This window comes from Sitophilus oryzae, unplaced genomic scaffold, assembly GCF_002938485.1.
Source record: "Sitophilus oryzae breed Bouriz unplaced genomic scaffold, Soryzae_2.0 scaffold_357_pilon_pilon, whole genome shotgun sequence".
NCBI lineage: Eukaryota > Metazoa > Arthropoda > Insecta > Coleoptera > Curculionidae > Sitophilus > Sitophilus oryzae.
Genome location: NW_022146926.1, coordinates 944,418 through 965,686, shown reverse-complemented (window position 1 = coordinate 965,686; position 21,269 = coordinate 944,418). Strand labels below are relative to the sequence as shown.

At 31.5% G+C, this 21,269-nt stretch overlaps 1 protein-coding gene across 5 annotated transcripts in view; it reads left to right on the top strand.

The window, feature by feature from the left end:
• The window catches only part of LOC115884782 (protein hu-li tai shao), a 128,171-nt gene that overhangs the window by 61,879 nt on the left and 45,023 nt on the right, over positions 1-21,269 (top strand). For 4 of the 5 annotated variants that reach the window (XM_030903462.1, XM_030903461.1, XM_030903460.1 and 1 more), the window contains exons 2-3: positions 15,223-15,426; positions 21,071-21,221. In XM_030903462.1, the coding sequence (XP_030759322.1) occupies positions 15,247-15,426; positions 21,071-21,221 (331 nt within the window). In that variant the 5' untranslated portion in view covers positions 15,223-15,246. Of the gene's footprint in view, positions 1-3,879; positions 4,028-15,222; positions 15,427-21,070; positions 21,222-21,269 lie in introns of those variants that run through there. The other variant, XM_030903459.1, reaches the window with a different exon arrangement.

Genomic DNA, 21,269 nt, shown 5'->3' with positions numbered 1-21,269 from the left:
CCCATTTTAACGAGTTGTCTACAAGAAGTCCTAAGAACTTCACAGAGTCCACGACGTCAATAGTGGTGTTATTAAGTACAAAAGGTTGCATAGTTAGTTTTTGATAGGTTGAGTCATAGGAGATTAGAATCGCACGAAGACCTAATGGTGCGTAAGTCACTGGATATAGTATCATATAGTGCCGCAACATCTGGGCCGCTCCAAGTGAAACTAGTATCGTCCGCAAAGAGGCAGATTTTACCGCTAATGTCTAGATTTGCAATGTCGTTGATAAACACCAGAAACAAAAATTCTGTAGGCTTACAAGAAGACATAGACGTATCAATCCTCACAAGCTGCCTTCTGTTGCCAAGATATGACTTAAGCCATTCGAGCGGCACTCCCCTGAAACCATAGTATTGCAATTTGTTAATTAAGATATTATGATTTACACAATCGAAAGCCTTAGAGAAATCACAGAAAATTGTAGCTGTAGAGTGATGGTTATTCAGGCTAGAGTACACATTATTAAAAAGGCCGAACATAGCATCATTTGTGCAACTGTTACTTAGAAATCCAAATTGATGGGTAGTAAGTATTTTATATTTAAGGAGAAAAGATAGAAACCTTTTTTTAACCAATCTTTCAATGATCTTAGATAATGTGGGCAGGAGTGCAATTGGGCGATAGTTCGAAGCTTCATCTTTACCACCTCCTTTATACAGAGGAATAATTATTGCTGTCTTAAGACAGTTTGGAAAAACTCCTTTTTGGAATGACTCGTTAATTAAAGTAGTAAGATGGTTTAATGTGCATTCAGGAAGTTCAGAGAACATTTTGAGAGTAAGCCCATCAGTCCCAGATGAGGATTTGTTTTTAATAGTATTAATTGTACTACGGAGCTCATCTAATGTCACTTTCTTTGAAAAATCATATTATTGTCTATTGGGCATTACTTGGGCAAAATTTGATCTCTATCATAATTAATTAAAGCAGCAATAGCCGATAGTTCAGAACTTAAAACCTACAAGAGTAAATGTCAATATCCAATAATAATATGACTTTTCAATGACAGTGACATTATAAAAAAATAAACACTATTTTATAAGTGTGTCGATGAGGACCCAAAATCAATGTTAAAATTGCTGTAAATCGTTACTGTCTTATTCAAAACTGAACTATCGGGAAAAGATATACCTAGATGATAAAATTATTTTTAAATTCCTTGCTTTGTTAACATATTCCACAGAGTGTTTCAAACTTACACCAAAATATCAACCTTTTGCTTTTCCTCGTATAACTAAGAAATGACCACTTTAATTTTATTTTGGAAAGAGGTGCTAAAAAGTCAAATAATTTAGCTACAAACTACTTTAAAAATCAATAAAATCGGCCTACTAGAACAAAATATATTGAACTTGAAATAAGTACATGAAAATTTTAAGGTGCCAGTTTTTCGTGCCGGTGATTGTATCTTACTGACTTTTAGGTCAGTAATCTGCATAAAGGAAATATGTATTTATTTTTTATGGAAGTATATAATGGTCTAGTATAATCGACAGTATAATTAACTCTAAACTAGAACACTAGGTAATTGTCCAACAACAAAAAAAGAAATATTTCTTGCTTCGTTCTTCTCTAAAAACTTTCTATGAATGAGGAAGACATTTAATACTTATTATTTTACTTACTAGGAAGTTTTCTCTGAGAGATATTCTATACTATTTCTCTGAAGATTCCTCACGTAAAAATAGGATTTATTTTTTATATCAACACAGGTCCGATTGTCTTTTGTTTCGTAGCTACAGGGGGTTAAGGTACTCATTTTGCTTACAAGAGAAAAAAAAGTCAGTGGCGCACATGTTTTTTTTTCAGTGATATCCCATATGGCACGTCCCTGGTGAATATGTCGACACTTTTTTAATCAAATCAAATCAAAATCAAAAATTAATTGCAAGATTTCAATGCTTTTTCATATTTTATTTACACTTTCTTCATATTTATGACCTTAATTTACATACATAAGCAGTATAATGTATATTGAAGGGTCATAAGTACCATTAAAATATTTACAATATTTTACTTGCCATATAAATTTTACAGCTCATAGCAGATAGTTAATTTACAGCTAGCTAATGATTGTAGTAATAATAAAATCTCAGGTTAATGTATTTTTTATAGTGGTGTTATAGTATAAGCTTTGTGTGTCTCAATAATGCTTTAAAGGAGATAACTAGTAATAATTTATAACAGTACAAACCTATTACAAAATATAAAATTTTAAGCAAATTGTACAAAATATTTAAGTAATTTATTAAATTGAAATTACTAAGTAGATATCTTATAATTAATTCCGAATTTAAAAAATAATTAGTAAAGCAATGAATACAGTTTGAAAAAAATGTTTTCAATGAGAAAAAAACATTAATATAGGTTATAGGTCCAACGTTTTTTGTCTAGTTCATTTCTTTATAAAGCTGTTAAGTTAATAGTGTCAAATAATGTAAAGCACTCACTGCTAATCCTAACAACGATTTACATTAGCTGAAAAATATTCTTCAGAATATAGAACCGTTAGAATAATAATACGAAAACACTACTAGATTGCTCAACTGGGTACCATTTTATAGTTTCTTTTACTATGACTTTGCATTTAAGTATGTATGTCGAAACTATGAAAGAAGTCCGTATTTTTTATATTGCTATTCGTTTATTACTTTCTAACTGGTGTTAATTTTGTATTTTATATATTACTAGCGTGTACCCGCGACTTCGCTCGCGTCGAATTAATCATTTGTAATGGTGATGATAAAACAAAGCAAGAATTTCCATTAACATACAAACTGGATAAAATTTTCTCACATTTATGTCAGCATGAGAAAAAACAATATGCCGATATTATTATATAACTTGGTAATATTTGACGGGTAGTTTTATCTCGTTAGAATTTGACTTTCGAAAAATCCGTTTGCCAAAAATAAGCTTTTTACGTCAAGCAGTTTAAGCAGAATCGTGGTTAATCAATTACCCAACTTTTTGGAACACCCTGTATGATTTTTTAATAATGATTTTTGGTAAACGGATTGACTGTGGGGTGTCGAGGTTCGATAAGGAGGGGTTTCTCGAATTTCAAATTCCAAGAGGGTGAAAACGCCCCTCAAATATTACAATATTTGTTATTTAAAAAACGGTTAGTCTTTCGGGAAAACGCTTGGACACGCATAATTTATTTTGTTTTTTACATATTTTGAAATTTTTTAAAAAATCATACATGGTGTTCCAAAAAGTTGGGTAATTGATTAACCACGATTCTCCTTAAACTGCTTGTCGAGCTTATTTTTGGCAAACGGATTTTTCGAAAATCAACTTCCAACGAGATGAAATTACCCCTCAAATATTACCAAGTTATATAATAATATCGCCATATTGTTTTTTCTCATGCTGACATAAATGTGAGAAAATTTTATCCAGTTTGTATGTTAATAGAGATTCTTGCTTTGGTTTATCATCACCATTACACATGATTAATTCGACGCGAACAAAGTCGCGGGTACACGCTAGTACTTCTATAAATACTCTTAATAAGGATAATCTCTAAATACACGGAAATGCAAACAGCAGATATAAGTTTGCCGATTTTTTACAATTTTGTTATCTTAACAATATCTTATCGGTATCTTTTGCAACAAACTTGTTTTCAATTTGTTTGCTCAAATCAATTTTTATATGTCATTTGATGATACATTATCATAGTTTTATGTCATTCATTTTATCACAACTAGAAAATATTTTTATATGAAACTTAGTAATAAAGTAAATAAAGGTATACTTTATTATCTTTATTGTCGTAACTTTTTTTTTAAATCATGGAATAACATTATCGTATTATGTGGTTTGGATCCTTGCGTAAAGCTTTTTAAATTATACAATATAAATGTGCGTGAGGTTTAGTGTAATTAACTTAAAAAATTAAAATTAGAACTAGATAATATGGTGTCTAGTGATGGCCATTTAAATAGATAAGTTAATTAACTTAATAGAGTTGAAGGTAAGGAATAAAACCTGTTTAAAAAGCGGTACTGTCTACACAACACCAGCATTATAAGATATACGTTAAGTCTGGTTTGCACTATTATAGTGTTTCATACGCATTGACCCAGTATTATTTATTTTATTTTTAAACAACGTATGTACCATGAGCAGTTAAAGTAGATACCTTACTTAAAAGAGTGATATTCAGATAATTCTGATATAAAGTGGTCATCATTTTTATGAATAGAAAAGGTAATATATTTAGTTTTATCATCATCATCATCATTTTCAGCTTATTCCACCATTTCCAATTATGGTGTAGCCTCCCTTCCATACTCTCTTTGTAGTTGGGCCCACTGTCACAAATTACCTATAACAGATGCGAAAGAAAGCGACTGCATCGGAAACCGCTCGGCAAACCCGACACGCCTATTGAGTGGTGTAAATACACCAGTCGTTTAGTCCGGAAACCTATGCTGTGTCGTATTCGCTTGCTGGAGTGACATAGTGCGTGGTTATATGTTTCTTTTTAAAAACGCGTGTAGGATTTTTGTTGAACTTTTGAACTGTTATTTCTAAGTTTTGGTAATTTGTATATCTTATTTAAAATGGGATGCAAATGTGTTTATTTATAAGGAAAAAAAAGATATTTATGGTATAGAAAAATTAATTTATTTAACAAAATTTAATTAAAAATGTGACAAAAATAGTTACCTTTCTATTGGTTCTATCGGACTTTTTTTTCGACTATATAAATCTTTATTTGTAAACTTTAATACATCAAATATTTTCAATCTAATAAATCATTTAACGATGTAAACAAGAGGAAATTTCTCACATGGGTGGTCAAATTTTATAGTTTTCATTATATCAAACAACCTCTGAGAAATGTTTTCAACTCAAAATGCCTTTAATTATATTTGACTACATCATTAAAAACGGTCTTCAAATACATCAATGTGATATTTGTCTAAAATTTGCAAAAGAATCCGAATCTCTGGATAACTCGAAATTATTTACCCATTTAAAAAGTGGAAAAATTTGTTCATTTTATTTACAGGCTGGAAAAATTATTTATATTAAATTTTGATGAGTTTTGCACTGAAGAAAACATTCAGAGGCTGTTTGATATAATGAAAATTATAGTATTTGACCACCCGTGTGAGAAATTTCTTCTTATTTACATCATTAAATTATTTATTAGATTGAAAATATTTTATGCATTAAATTAAAGTTTACAAAAAATAAAGATTTATATAATCGAAAAAAGTCCGATAGAACCAATAGAAATGTAACTATTTTGTCACATCTTTAATTAAATTTTGTTAAATAAATTAATTTTTTATACTATAAATATCTTTTTTTTCCTAATCTCCTACGAGCTGATATAATATGACGAGCAATCTATTAAATTACTGCGAGATTATACAGAAAAGACTTCGAGACATAGGAAAATCAAGTCCATTTGGTTAATAATTAAGTGAAGTTTTCAAAAATGACAGTTTGCATTTTTTTAAGTTCATAGCCAACTATGATTTCCATTTAAAAAATTATATTTTTCATTATTTCTGACAAAAAGAACAAACATAGAAAAAAGCTGTCTACGCCACTGGATTGTGCTTAAAAAGTGTCTTAAGAACATTTTTATAGAATTTTATTATTCCGCGAAATAAAAAAGTTACGGGCAATTTTCAAAATGGTAAAAAAATCAAAAAGACCCCGTATCTCAGTTGGCAGTGAAAATATCAACAGGCGGTTTACGCCATTAAACGTGTCTCAGAAATCGAGCCCATGACATCTATGTCGGTTTTGCTCTATGTAGTCAGGAAATAGGTTTTCTCTGTTAAAACAGACCAATTTCGACCACCCTATACATCACTCTAGTTTTTGCTAAATTAATTTTGAGACCCACTTTATTGCCGACTGTATTTAGTTCATTAACTTGTGATTGTAGTTCTTCAGGACTATTGGCAATTAGGAGTATGTCATCAGCGAATCTTAGATGGTTAAGATATTCTCCATCTATTTTTAACACAAAGTTTTATCATATTTTACTGTTAATTTGTACTTACTGAGTTTCGAGTTATCTGAAAATGTACCGCTGGTCTTTTTCAAATTTAGCCATGAATTGAAATTGATTTATAAAGTATTATAGCCGTATCGTCTACATAGCTAAATAGGTATTTCTGCTTTTGCAGCTGTTGCGTTCTAGTTTCTTTTACGCAAATTTCCTGAAAACATTCCTTTGCTCGAAATGGTGGATTTTTAGATCAAAAGCCTTTTCAACTATCGCAATTCGTTTCGGAATTTTTAAAAAAATAGACTATTGTTTGTAATTTATGATTTAGTCACTAAAATTATTTGAAAAATAATATTAATTGCTTGCCATGAACGTATATGATTTTCCAAACATGGCTGAGATTCTGTATCATTTCGAGTATCGGAATCAATGTTGATGATTGAAATAGCATGTTCTAATCACCTAATTGGAAAATGACTTTTTGTGTCTGGAATGTAATGTCAAACGTACAGCTTCGCCGCAAAAGTGCCATTTTTACTTCTAATTAAACCTTTGAATAAGAAGACTAAGGAAGGAGCATAATGCTATCCATGTATTCATGCATGGTGGGCGGAAAAGCCACCATAAAAGCTCTCTAGGGTGGAGATCCTTGACAGTTCTGTTTGACGATTCATTTGACACATTTGAATTTGATTTGAAATTTTGTGGATTTGTCAGTCTTTACGGAGCTTATTTTATATTATTTATTATTCATTCTACTACTGATAGTTGTATAAAGGTAGTAAATCTAGTTGGAAATTGTGGCAGAACTTAAATTAACAGTGACACTATCGCGATTTATCGAAAAAGACTCTAAAATAGTTGGTTGTGTAGCGTGCGGTAGATCTCGGCAAAAATTGAGTGAAATAATGGAACAACTTTTCGCTCTAGTAAGTGACTATATAATATACATACGTGTAGTACACCGATCATTTATGAAATTCATTTAAATTAACTAAATTATATATTTTTCTTGCATTTTAGCTTTTATTTATTACTTGTCAAAGATTAGATGTCAAAGAATTTAGATATGTTAATTTGACTTACCTGCTTCAGTAGCGTTTCGGATGTTTGTGTTAATAAATACTTATTATAACTTATTTTTTTATTAGAATTATATATTTTTATAACAATTTTAATAACTACCAACATTTATTCACAACGTAAAATAAAACAACAAATTATTGAGTCTACCCCACGTCTACCTTACATCATAGTTTTACATTTTTTAAATAAAATTAGAACGACACTGATAAACCGGAATTTAAGTCGGCCATATTTGAGGCCCATCGCGGTGTACCTAAGATTTTTGCTATGCTCCTTCCTTAGTCTTCTTATTGAAAGAATTAAACATACTATTTTTTCGTTAAAGTTTCACCTGCTTTCAGGGTTGGGTTGTAGATTGAAAATGTAGAATATTAAGTAGAAAATTGAAAGCCGTTTTTTTTTCACTTTAGATGTTTCTTCCGTTCTATTTTCTTTAAATTCTAGTGTTAAAACTGTAATATATTCTGTGACGGTACTAACTCCATGAACATAAGAGACAGTAATCGATCTGAAGACTATAAGAATATTTTTTTCTGTTTAATCTGAAGACCGTACAGAAAAGTCTGATTTTTTTTCTTCGGAAGTTTTCGTAGTTCCTTTTTTTAATTTTACCATAGAAAGCCTGTGGTTTCATAAACTGCATACGTATAATAATAATTATTATAGTTTGTAGTTCGTACTTTCATTATGTTAGTTATTATACTTTCATTATGTTAGTTATTATTATTTTTTTGTTGTTCTGTTTGAGTCTTACCAAAGTTCACAGAATTATCTAGAATTATTCTGTAAACTTTGATCTTACTATTGAAAACTTTTAAGATATCTGTAAACTTCGACTATAGTGTGTAACAAATCAAGGAAGATTTTGACAGACGATATCCAGAAAATAACAGAAAATACGATATGCCTGTGAATTATAATGACACAACAGTCACTGTCACGCATCCTCCCGTTGTTGTACATATCAATTTAAAATAATATTTAAGCTGTTTTTGACATACTGTATACTATCCATTTGTTAAATAATAAATAACAATTAGAGATATCGATATTAGTTTATTTTTTGTACTAATCGTTGTGATTGAAGTATTTGAAATAAATACCGGGTGGCTCACCCCTATAACTTTTTTATTTTTTGGAATAAAAAATCAAGATTTGGTATATTAATATATGACATTAATTAGAATTAATTGACGTATTCAGTTGTTTTCTGTCAATTTTTGACATTTTCGAATATGGTGTATTTGAAATTGCAACATGCGATTCATAACGAACATTTGACTCGAAATACCAAGTGTGTGGTACCAAATTATTCGTAAAAAAATGCTTTTTCCAAGTATGGTAATGAGCCACCCTCGTTCAATTTGAAAAAATTGAGATATGATTAAAAATACGATTTGGGCATCTTTTAACCGGCCAGAACAAGGCACGGATAATATTAGACGATCAAATCTATTTTTCCAAGGCTCCTTAATTAAAACTTAGTGTTTTTAACACAGCCATGGCACTCTAGATTGATATTTAAAATACAATTTTTTTTAAAGCAAAAATGTTAAAAGTTTACCTAATATGATATGTCATTCTATTTAGAATTTTATTTTCTATCAAATAAGGTAAAAAATACCGAGGGTAGGGATCAAAAGTTGTAGTCATTTCCGGTGACACAGGAAGTGACAGAAAACAATTATTGAATACGTCAATCAATCCTAATTTATGTCATATACTTATATACCAAATCTCATTTTTTTATCTGGAAAAATAAAAAATTATAGGGGTGAGTCAGTTTTGAGACACACCCGGTATAAACTCAAAAAAATCTTACAATATACAAAACTAATTTTTTACGTCTGGACATGTAAAAAATGTATAAAAATAGCTGGTGTAGAAAATTAATTTTCTACATGTAGAAAATACGGCAGAACATATAAAATTTTCTACCTATCCAGCCCTGCCTGCTTTAAATTACTTGAACGATTATTTTATAAAGGTTTTTTAAGTAGAAATTGTCTAATAAAAAAGTGTCAGACTTGCAAGAGTCTTTCAAGAAGATCAAGACCAAGACAGTAGTTAATTTTGTATGCATCTACATATTGTTAGGTTTTTACTCAGTGGTTCTACTCTATTTTTATTTTATTTCATTGGCATATAAACTTCAGTTGGAAGTACATAGTACTTTCTTTACAGACATCGATGAAATCCTTAAAACCCGTTTGTGTGTGTGGGCTCTGCCTTACCTTCACGCTTCTTTTTTATACCCAAACATAAATTACATCCCTTCAGATGTCTAAATAATCTACGGGTTTTAGGTAGTTATTTTCGGTCTGACGTTTTCGTTTTTTTCTTCTCCTCTTCTAATTTTAAAACCGTGGAACGTGTAATCGGCCTTTCTCTTAACCTGAAAGTCAAGATTACGTCCAAATGTTTTTAAAACCCAAACAAAATTGTAAACTTCTCTGTAAATCGATACAGTGTTGTCAGTTTTAGATACTCTACAATTTAAATTAAATTACATTGGTTCTTGAAGTTTTATGGAGTGATTTGTAGCTACCAAGAGAAATAAAAGCCGATAAAAAAGTATTATAAAATAAGGATCTTTAACTATAAATAATATACAGGGTGTAACATTTTGGTTGAAATCATACGGTATCTCCGTTATTAGTGAAGATAGAAGGGTGCGGTTTGCACAAACCTGTCCCACTTTTTTGTTAAATGGATGCTGTAAACAAAATTTGCATAGCCTTCTTTGTTTCTGAGCTACAGGGTCTTTTTTAAAATTTTGCAATTTGGGACACTCACTGTATCTCGGTTATTGTTAAAGCTATCGAGAAGATGAAAACTGTTCATTGTAGAATTTTTTTTGTATATTTATTATTTATGTATTATATGATCTGTCTGGCCTTAAGCTTCTCAAAAATATATATCACTCTATATTTATTTTCACTATTTACTGCACTATTTAAAAGATTTTATTAAAAAATCATATTTATTAGTAGGCTATGATTGATAATAAAAGAAATTAAAGAATTATTGAAAATATACTGCTATCTGGGGGGGGTCTCTTGTTTTATTTTGAAGCCACTAATAAATTCTTTATATATTAGGAAAACTTTAACTCTCTACCGCTATTTGTAAATCTTGGAAACTATCGTATCGGAACTTTTAGATATTCCTTTAGCTAATTTACGTGAAATATATTTTAGCAAGATGGGACTCCCCCTCACAACATTGAAAATATTAGAATTTTGTTAAATTTATTATTTCTCAAATCAGTGAATGGAACCAATGGACCCAATGATCCAACTTCCTGATTCCCGGATTTATCCGTTTTCGATTTTTGATTTTGGAATTTTTGAAATATGAAATATATCCTACAATTACAACAATGTGGAAAATTTTAATAATGCAAACACTTAGATATTTGCAAACCCATTCCATTATAATAAATTCCGTTATAAAAAAAAGTAAAATATCAATCCCAAATAAAATTATTAATATGTGTATGAATATTTTAGTAAATAACATTTTGATTTTTTTGTTATTTATCACGGCCTACTAATAAAAAAATGATATAACTTGAATATTGCAGTAAATAGTGAAAATAAATATAGAGTGATAAATATATTTTCGAGAAGCTCAGAGCAAGATGGATCATATGATTTATAAATATACAGGATGTTCCATTAGAAAAAAAAACATTACTTTGGTTCATTATTTTCAAAAATATTTTTTTCGTAAAAATACAGGCTATGCCAATGTATTCTAGGTAAAAAGTTCTACAAGAACCAGTTTTCACCTTCTCGATATCATCCACAATAACGGAGATACAGGGACTGTCCCAAATTGCAAAATTTTCGAAAAGACCCTGTAGCTCAGAAACAAAGAGGGCTATGAAAATTTTGTTTACAGCATCTTTCGTTTGACAAAAAAATGGGCCAGGTTTGTGCAAACCACATCCTCCTATCTTTACTAATAACAGGATTACCGTATGATTTCAACATTTACCAACAGGTTATCCCATTTTCGTTTGTTTGGGGTTCTCGTTTATAAGTAGGGCTACAAAGATGCGGTTTTCGCATCACTGTGCTGCTTTCTTATGAACCTAAGATGCTACACACAGATTTGTTCTAACCCTCCTAGTTCCTGAAATACAGGGCAACACCAAAGGTTTCAACCCCCCAACTGCAATTTATTAGCGTTATGAGATCCCAAGGGTAAAAGTCGGTTTTAAAACACCCGGTATATACTATTATAAAATACTTAACAAAATTGATTTAAATTGACATGATCTGAATTTTATTTAACACCTGCATAAATGTTTAATAATGTAGTTTACTCGAGCTGAAAACGAGACTGAAAACGATTTGAAATTCAAATAGACAGATCCGGCAACGTCGTCGGCGCTCTGGCACTCTTTTAAATCAGATTTAAAAGTCCATGGTGTTTATAAATACTGGCTTTGAATTTCGATTTTGTTTTGAATTATAGGGGTTAAGGTCTCAACCTCACACCAAATCTATTTTTAACTATGCACTCTATCGAAACTAATTATAATATTTTTATTTGTTTTTTAATTTAGTAAATTTAGATTATTTTTAACTTTTTTAATTTTATTAACATGTTCAAAAAATAAACTTTCTATTAAAATATTTTTAGTGTTCATAAAAGTGTTTGAATTTTGTTTTATCCTTATTCTCCTTTTCTAATTATTTATTTATATTTTTACCTACCAGTAAGTGTCAAAGTTGATTAAATTATTTCATGTTTTGAAATTTTGAAATTATACCTACAGTGGTGGCCAAAAGTATGGAAACTTTTTTAATTTGTCATTTATGCCGAGAAATTAAAATATGAAATAAAACGACTTATATAATCGTGACCAACAAATAATTTCCTACAAAACCTAATACGACAAATAAAAATTACGTATCAAAAATATATAAAAATTATGAATATTTTCTTGGTCAAAAGTATGGAAACTTAAGAAGAATGTTTATTAAAATTCAAGATAATATAAAAATTACTAATATTTGATGGAATATCCCTTTGTATTAATTACTTCTCTACATCTTCGTGGCATCGAATCAATCTCGTACAATCTTTACTGCAAATGGCCGCCCATTCAGTTTTTAGCACTTCCCATAATTAATTTTTATTTGAAATGGGAATGGCTTCGAATTTTGCTATCCAAATGGTCCCATAATTTTTCTATGGGGTTAAGATCCGGAGACTGTGAGGGCAAATCCATTAGTGGAACATTATGTTCATTTAACCAATTTTGAACAAACCGAGATTTGTGCTTGGGGTCATTGTCTTGCTGGAACAACCATCTTAGTGGCATTTCTTCATCAGCATGTGGCAGCATATTATTCTCCAATATGTCTTTGTACAAAAAACGGTCCATTATCCCATAAATTTTAACAAGAGGACCAACACCTGAGCGAAAAAAACACCCCCATACCATTATACTCCACCCCATGTTTTGCTGTGGGCATCTGGTACTTATGGCTGTACCGTGTACCTTTTGGTCTTCGGACATAACACGTCTCCCGTCACTACCAAACAGTTGAAACTTGCTTTCGTCGCTAAACAGTGCAGTATTCCATTTCTGATAAGACCAGGTGAGTTGATCTTGAGCAAATTTAAAGCGGGCCATCCTATTTTCTTTGATATTAGTGGTTTCTTCACCACAACTCTTCCAAAAAGTCCTATGTCATCCAACCTTCTGCTCACCGTGCGTGCAGACACCGATATTCTCCTTTCACCCATTTCTCGAGTAATGTCTGTGGATGTTTTTCTTGGATCTCCCATTGATATTCTCTTCGTTACTTTCATTGTCCTGTTGCGCAACTTTCTTGGTCTTCCTGGCTTAAAAGCTGTTGAAACGTTCCCTGTTATATTAAATTTTACGAATTATTTTTTTGAAACGGTGCCTTTTAAAATGTTTAAATTTTACTTGGCTGAATTGTTTATAACCGCTCTTGTATAATTCAACTATTTTATTTTTTTAAATCCGTAGAGAAATATTTAGACTTGGGTATGATGTTTATATTTATCTGAAGCAAATCGTACCGTTTATCAGCTTAAACTAAATAATTTTAATGTATTTATGTTTCCGCTTTTGGCCACAAGAAATCTGTTGTTCTCCTACAAAAACTGCTAAACAGATTTTTTTCGCTGTGTAATTTTTGGAATACTTTTATTTGCTGATAAGCTGTTCATTTATATTCCTGAGAGTTTAAGCATAGCAATATTTTCTGTGATATTTTAAAAAGTAAAAAGTTACCATACTTTTGGCCACCACTGTGTATTATTATGTTTGTATTAATAAAATATGTATGTATGTTTTAATATTGGTGTAGCATGGCTTAAGGTATTTTGTTAATTATATTAAGAACTAATAAACATTTGGTGTTCTAATTGACTCAACACGTCATACTATTATTCGAGACACACGGTGTCTAGTCACTGATAAATTTAGATTAAATTTAACCTCCGATCTTCAACACGTGAGAATTTGTATTGAATTTAATCTAGTACAACTATAATATCTATAAAGATGTATTTTGGCCCCTATAGGTAAAATCCCGTCCTCATTTTAATTAAATTTGTAATATTAATTTAGGAGTGTCCCCAATAAAAACCTTTTAAAGGCATCAAATTTATTTTAAATTAATCTAGTCTTATTAAAATAAAAACACTAAATCACCACAATACACCAAAACACTTTTACTTTTACACCGGACGCGCGTTTCGCTAACCATGTTAGCATCATCAGCAGATGATTATAAACTAAAGTACAATCTACAAGTTGAGCGTTTATATACTCGCTCAGTTGGCACCGAGTGGGCGTGGCAAAATCTAGCCAACCGAGTCAGAGTCAACTGAGCGTAACAGTTAGATTTCCGCCACTAGAGTAGTAGGAACAAAGAACTTGAAGGAATTGGACCGTTGACTCTGTTCATACTATCTTTACATTTATTAATTCTGATGCTTTAATTCTGATGTTTTAATTGATTGAATTAATAATCAATAATAAGAAACACAAAATAACTTCAGATGTAAGAACAGTAAGAGATAGCATTACTACTTATTTAGAAGAGTTTGATTTCGACCGCTAGAGAGCATCAAAAGTCATTCGCACGTAACAAAAAATATGTTTTTAATTATTATTACCGAGTCCCGAAAGTACTGAAAGCACCGGGAATTCCGCTTTGGGAAGTGTGTTATAATCCCGTCCTCATTTTAATCAAATTTGTAATATTAGTTTAGGAATGTCCCATCTCTAATAAAAACCTTCATACCTTTGAGGTCATAAACGACCCTACAATATAATTCTAATTGATAACTTTAACTATTACTTTTGGGAATTTTGATCATAAATTTATATAGCTTTCATGAACGTCTATCCTGGTATTTAGGGCGGTATCACTATGCGTTGAATTAGGATATAGGTGTGCTCTGACAAGCGTTCTGTTTAGGAACTGCAAGACAGGCCCTCAGATCTCTTTTGCTAAAACCCTGTTTCGATTTTATACTTCTTTTTGCTGAACACTCTTTTGCTTTTCCTCTTCAACTCTCTTTTTACTCTTCAACACGTTATTATTTCTCACAGTTTCCCTCAGGGTAACTATTGTAATTAGTTTTATCATAATTAAAGTTAAGTTATATTAAAAAACAACAGTGTACATTAATTCCACACCCGAAAAGACCCTCGACAAGTTGGCCCTTCTGAAGAGGACCACAACATTATTACCGAGTACAGAAAGAACCGGGAATTAATAATTCGAGTCCCGGTTCTTTGATGTCTCAAAAGAACCGGGATTTCCCGGTTCTGAACCCTAATTGGGAAGTCAGAGACATTATTTAAGAGACTGAAACATGGTTCTTGACAGAGTGCGCTTTTACGCGTCGAGAGTACGCATGATGCGTCGAAAGACGCCATCCGCATATCGACAGCGGAAAGTGTAAAACTAGCATTGTTGAATATTATTTCAACAACTGGTCCTTCGACAGTGCAACTCCCAGAGTCATTCGCTTGTTTCTAGTGTTATATAGTCATATACCGCTGTTTAGACTGTCAATTAATGTGCTTCTTTCTGTTTCAGATTGGCTAAATCCATTGCGCAGCAATGACAGATTCGAGTACGGCGGACGAGTTGCCGCCGCAGACGAACGGCATAACGAACAACGGCGGTCTGGACGATGATGAAAAGGCACGCATGCGCCCGGCTGACATCGACGCCGACGTGCGGGAAATGGAGAGGCGCAAACGAGTTGAAATGATCATGAACAGCAAACTATTCAGAGAGGTAATTTTGATTTGCTAAGCCCATTGCATTTGCAGTTGCATTTTAACTAATTGTAAGACCTATAGTCTCAAGAACTAAAACTTCAGGTTTTTTGAGAGTCTATTTGTTTTGTGAAATAGAGAGAGATCAGATATGTATGCAGTGTAATGATGGATGATCACCGAGATGATCATCTTTGTTATACAGGGTGGTCCGAACTGTATTCCGAAAACTTCGTCAGCATATTCTGCAGATAAAAATAAGTAAAAAAAGTTCGTATAAATGTATGTCCTAAAATGCTTAGTTTCGGAGATACAGGGTGTAGAAGTTTCATTTTTATTTCGAGTTTTTCCAAATAATTTTTAAAGTAACGTCAATATTTGGATGAAAATTGGTGTCTATGAGTTTTTTGACATGAGAAATTTGATTTTGATGTCAATATAACTCCTACTTGTAGAGAGCGGCACCTACATATTTTTTCACTGGTTTGAAGCTAATAACTTTTCGTCCGTACCTGTATAAAACTATTACAAATTTTTTTTTACGTAAAAAAGGTATCTTGGTAAAAATCGCTACGAGTAATGTAGTCTAAGAGCTAGCAACGTTTTCGAGAAAGTATTTTAAGACGTCTGGCTCTTTGATATATCTCTTACTATGCTCTCTGGAACAGCATGCGGCCCGTCTGGCTGCCGATACCCGTTGCGTTTACTACTGCGCATCGGAAGAAGATCGTATATTTTTTTATTAATTTAGTCCTATAAATTCTGGTATTGAATATAAATCCATCATGTCTCCATAGCGCAGAGCGTAGAGTTTCCGACCACGAGCCGAAGATTCAGAGTTCAAATCCGGGTCAGGTCAAAGACTTTTATTTTATTTTCGTTTATATTCGGATGGTAAAATTGTTGTTAAATAATTCTGGTGGTACAAAACGAAGTATTTGTACTTTGCTGTAGAATAAATGAAATAAAAATAAAAAGTATTTTTTTAATATGACAAGGTAGTTTTGTTGATTATTGTCTTAACGTCATATTACGTTGCGTTGGATATTCAATACTAAATTTAAACGACTAATAAAAGATATGGGATCTTCTTCCAATGCGCAGTAATAAACACTAACGTTCCTAACAACCAGACGAAGACCCTCATATTATTCTGAAACATAATAAAATCAAAGAGTCGGGCGATCTTAAATACTAATTTCCGACGTTGCTAGCTCTCGTACTAATGGTTCTCGAGATATTTGGAATCTAAATTATCAATACCTGTCATCATTGACATAAATTAAACAATAATGTTGACTAAATAGTTATTAGACTGAAATCATAAATTTGAAATGTTTTTGTGCCAAAAGTTCATCAGAAATTGTTTTATCGTCATTTTTTCGAAGAAAAATTTATGATTAATTTAAAAAATAATAACCAGTTTCCAAATTGATCATTTCAGTCAAATAACTATCTTCTCAACATGTTTATTTTTTTATCAGTAATGAGATGTATTGACTATTTCTATTCTAAATATCTTGAGAACGGTACCTCGTAGCGATTTTACCAAGAGACATTTTTAACGTAAAAAGTCACGGAAATGTATATTTTTTCACTCCTTAGTTTTATACAGGTACGGACGAAAAGTTATTTCTCTTTAAAACAAGCAACCATGTGGTTGCACAATAATACAATTCGGGTTATAACGTCCTACAACGTTGTCCGATGCCTAACTTCCACCCTGTGCGATTTTCTCCCATTGATCTTCGGTCAAATTTTTCTCGCTCATCGACCTTCTTATTCCTTCCATCCATGTTTTCTTGGGAAGTCCTCTCTTTCGTTTACCAGGTGGTATCCAATGAATAACTTGTATTGGAATTCTTTCATTGTGTATTCTCTGAACGTGGCCGTACCATATTAATTGTTTTTGTTCTTATATCATTTTACTATTGGTTCCTCTATTCCCATCTGTTGTCCAATGTCTTCATTTCTGATCTTATCCCTCCGTGAAATTCTCATTCCTCTTCTAATCGCGTCCATTTCTGTTGTCTCTAATTTCCTTTTATTCCTTTCAGTGAGTCGCCATGTTTCACATCCATAGAGTAATATGCTTTTAACTAGTGTCTCGTATATATTATATTTCCTCGTTTTTGAAATTTCAGTGCTCCATAGAATGCCATTTTTGCATCTGATAACTCTTCGTGCCTCTATTACTCTGTTGTTTATTTCCTTATCGTCCGTTCCATCTCCAGTAAATATCAAACCCAGGTACCTGTAATCTTCCATATTATTGTCTAAAAAATAAGATTTCTGTATTTAATACAACCATAAAAAAATATTTTTGTTTTGTTTTTTCTTGTATTTGCTGTTAGACCCCATTTAGCATATCCTTCAATTATTTTCCGCACCATATATTCCATGTCATCTTTGTCGCTTGCAATTATGGCCTGGTCGTCTGCAAATTGTAAGGTGTATAGGCATATGTCATTTAGTTCTATAACCATTCCGTTACATTTTCTTTTCCATAGATAAGGCCTTGGCAATATAAATTTTAAATAGTGTTGGCGATATACAGCAACCCTGTCGGAGCCCTTTAGTGATAGAAATTTTCTCTCTGAGAGAGACCGTTGACCGTTTTTATTTGTGATTTTCCTCCATGGTAAAGATTTTGTACAGCTTTTATCAGAGCTGCGTTAATTCTTGATTCGTGCAATACTTCCCATAATCTTATTATTGGCACTGTATCATATGCTTTTTGTAGATCGATGAATGTTATATGAACTTCCATGTGGCTGGTGCCCCTTACAAATAGGAGTAATAATCAATGACATCAGAATATAATTTATCATGTCAAAGAACTCCCAGACACCAATTTTCATCGAAATATTGAAGAAATTATTTGGAAAAAATCGAAATAAAAATGAAACTTCTACACCCTGTATCACCCAAACTAAGCATTTTTGCTTATTTTTATCTGCAGAACACGCTGCCGAAGTTTCCGGAATACGGTTCGGGCCACCCTGTTTATATCACACTGGGACATCTACAAAACAGACCACAGGAAGCTTAGTAATATTAGTCAGAGAATAACTTAAACACCGTAAATCATATCCTATACCATGAAACCATATAAATATTACATTGTAATTGACTTTATAGGAAGTGAAATTCAAATTTCACAGCCTAACAGCTCCCTGTAATATATTTATAATATATTAAGTTACTAGGCCAGAGTAGACCTTCCGGTTACAGTGGGTTGTCTTCTTGAGAGGTCAGCTTGCTGCAATATACTAGTTTTGTAATAACAGTATATATACAGGGTGTCCGGAAATTAATGCAACAAAATTTGGTCATAGATTCTTGAAAAAAAAATAGCTGACCCGTATTTTTTATTTTTGGCGAGCGACCCCCCTTTTCGGATTTACAGCCCCCCGAATTTCGCCCCTAAAAAGAGTTTTTTTTTTAATATCTCAGGCACAAATTACCTATAACAGATGCGAAAGAACACCGAATTACGCGTTCAGGTTTCTGTGACCTTCAGAAAGAGTTCATAGACAATCCGCATCAATGTATAGTTTTGCTTTTATTTGTTTAAAAACGAAAATAATCTGCACCAATATGTTATCGAGGCATACAAAAAGGTCCACAGACTTCGAAACATACGAAAAATCAAGTCCATTTAGCGTGTGTCGCAATTTTCACACCTTAAAAAATTAGTTTTTATAGCTATAGCAACTGCGGCGACTATGAAAAAAGCTGTGTGATTTTCATAGAAAATGCACCTGTAATTCATTTGAGAATGTTATAAATCGCTAAAAGAGGTTTCAAATCTCTTTGATTTCTATTAATATATTAAAATAAATTTTATTAAAAAATAAACTAAAATTGTTAGTATCATTAAAAACAATTCAAATTCAAAAATTGTATCAGTCAAATTCAGCTCATTCTAAGCTCTAATTTACTTTTAAGAAAATTTAAATCATTGTTGCAATTGGGCCTTAATGCCATTTCGAATGAACAATAGTATTAATAATGTACATTATAATAATAATAATTTTATATCATAGTTTGTATTAAAAACTAAAAACACTTTTAAATTGGCATTATATTAACAACTTTTGTTTTTAATCCAAAAAAAGTTACCAATTTTCTCAATCAAATTATTTGTGGTCCTGAAAAGGACCTTTGTTTTCCCATGTTCATCAAGGTAGGTAATGGTTAAACGGTAAAAAAACAGGATAATGAAATTTAAAAAATTACAAAATTGTTCAAAATGCCTCCCTCTTGCATTAAACCAAAAGATCATAAAATCCCCTCCTCACATTGGATAACATATCAGGGGTGACAGTGTCAAAGGCATTAAATATTTTCTGCCTTAGCTGCTCCAAGTTTTGAATTTCTTCATGGCCGTAAATTTTAGATTTTATGTACCCCCATAAAAAGAAATCATTCACCGAGAAATCAGGTGAAATTAAACGCCAGTTTAAACAAAACTGTCGACTTTTTGAAACTTGTCAAAATTTGGACACACGCTAAATGGACTTGATTTTCCTATGTCTCGAAGTCTGTGGACTTTTCTGTATAATCTCACAGTAATTTAATGGATTGCTCGTCATATTATATCAGCTCGTAGGAGATTAGGAAAAAAAAAAAAAAGATATTTATAGTATAAAAAAATTAATTTATTTTACTGCATTTAATTAAAGATGTGACAAATAGTTACATTTCTATTGGTTCTATCGGACTTTTTCGACTATATAAATCTTTATTTTTTGTAAACTCTTTAATGCATAAAATATTTTCAATCTAATAAATAAATTTAATGATGTAACAAGAGGAAATTTCTCACATGGTGGTCAAATTCTATAGTTATCATTATATCAAACAGCCTCTGAATTTTTTCTTCAGTGCAAAACTCATCGTACCCTAATATAAATACTTTTTCTCGGCCTGTGGGGTCAAAATGAAATGTACCTTTTTCCACTTTCAAGCGATCACCTAAAGTCTTTTAAATGGGTAAATACTTTCGAGTTATCCAGAGATTCAGATTCTTTTGCAAATTTTAGACAAATATCACATTGATGTATTTGAAGACCCCTTTTAATGATGTAGTCAAACATAATTAAGTAAGAGCTTGAAAATAAGCTTCTGAGTATTGCTTGGATATAAATTAAAAAACTATAAAATTTGACTACCAATGTGAGAAATTTCCTCTTATTTACATCATTAAATGATTTATTAGATTGAAAATATTTCTTGATGTAATAAAGTTTACAAATAAAGATTTATTTATATAGTCGAAAAAAGTCCGATAGAACCAATAGAAAGGTAACTATTTTGTCACATTTTTAATTAAATTTTAATTCGGGAGGCTGTAAATCAGAAAAGGGGGGCCACTGGCCAAAAATAAAAAAAGGGGTCGCCTATTTTCTTTTCAAGAATCTATGACCAAATTTTGTTGCATTAATTTCCGGACACCCTGTATAAAAGGCGTATTACTTAAAATTTCTCTTGACTTACCATTTTAGGAAAAAATCAATTTGATTATTCAGCTTTTATTTTTTATCTCTTTTCTTATAAAAAAATGGTTTTTTGATGTATGAATATCAGATTTAAAAAAACTACACTAATAACTAGCTTTATATTTATCTTTAATTCTATTTTGTTTCTGTTTGTTTTAGGAGCTGGAACGAATTATCGAAACTCAACTAAAGGATGGCACGGGACCTAGCGGTCTTCTTCAACAGATATCAGACATGGTTGGAGTAAATAAGCAAGCTGGCAACGTTTTTAAAAATTCCAGCTGTGTAATTCCAATAAATGATATTAGAGGTAATATGCAAAGGCAGCAATACGTAACTGAACGGTGCTAATACCGAG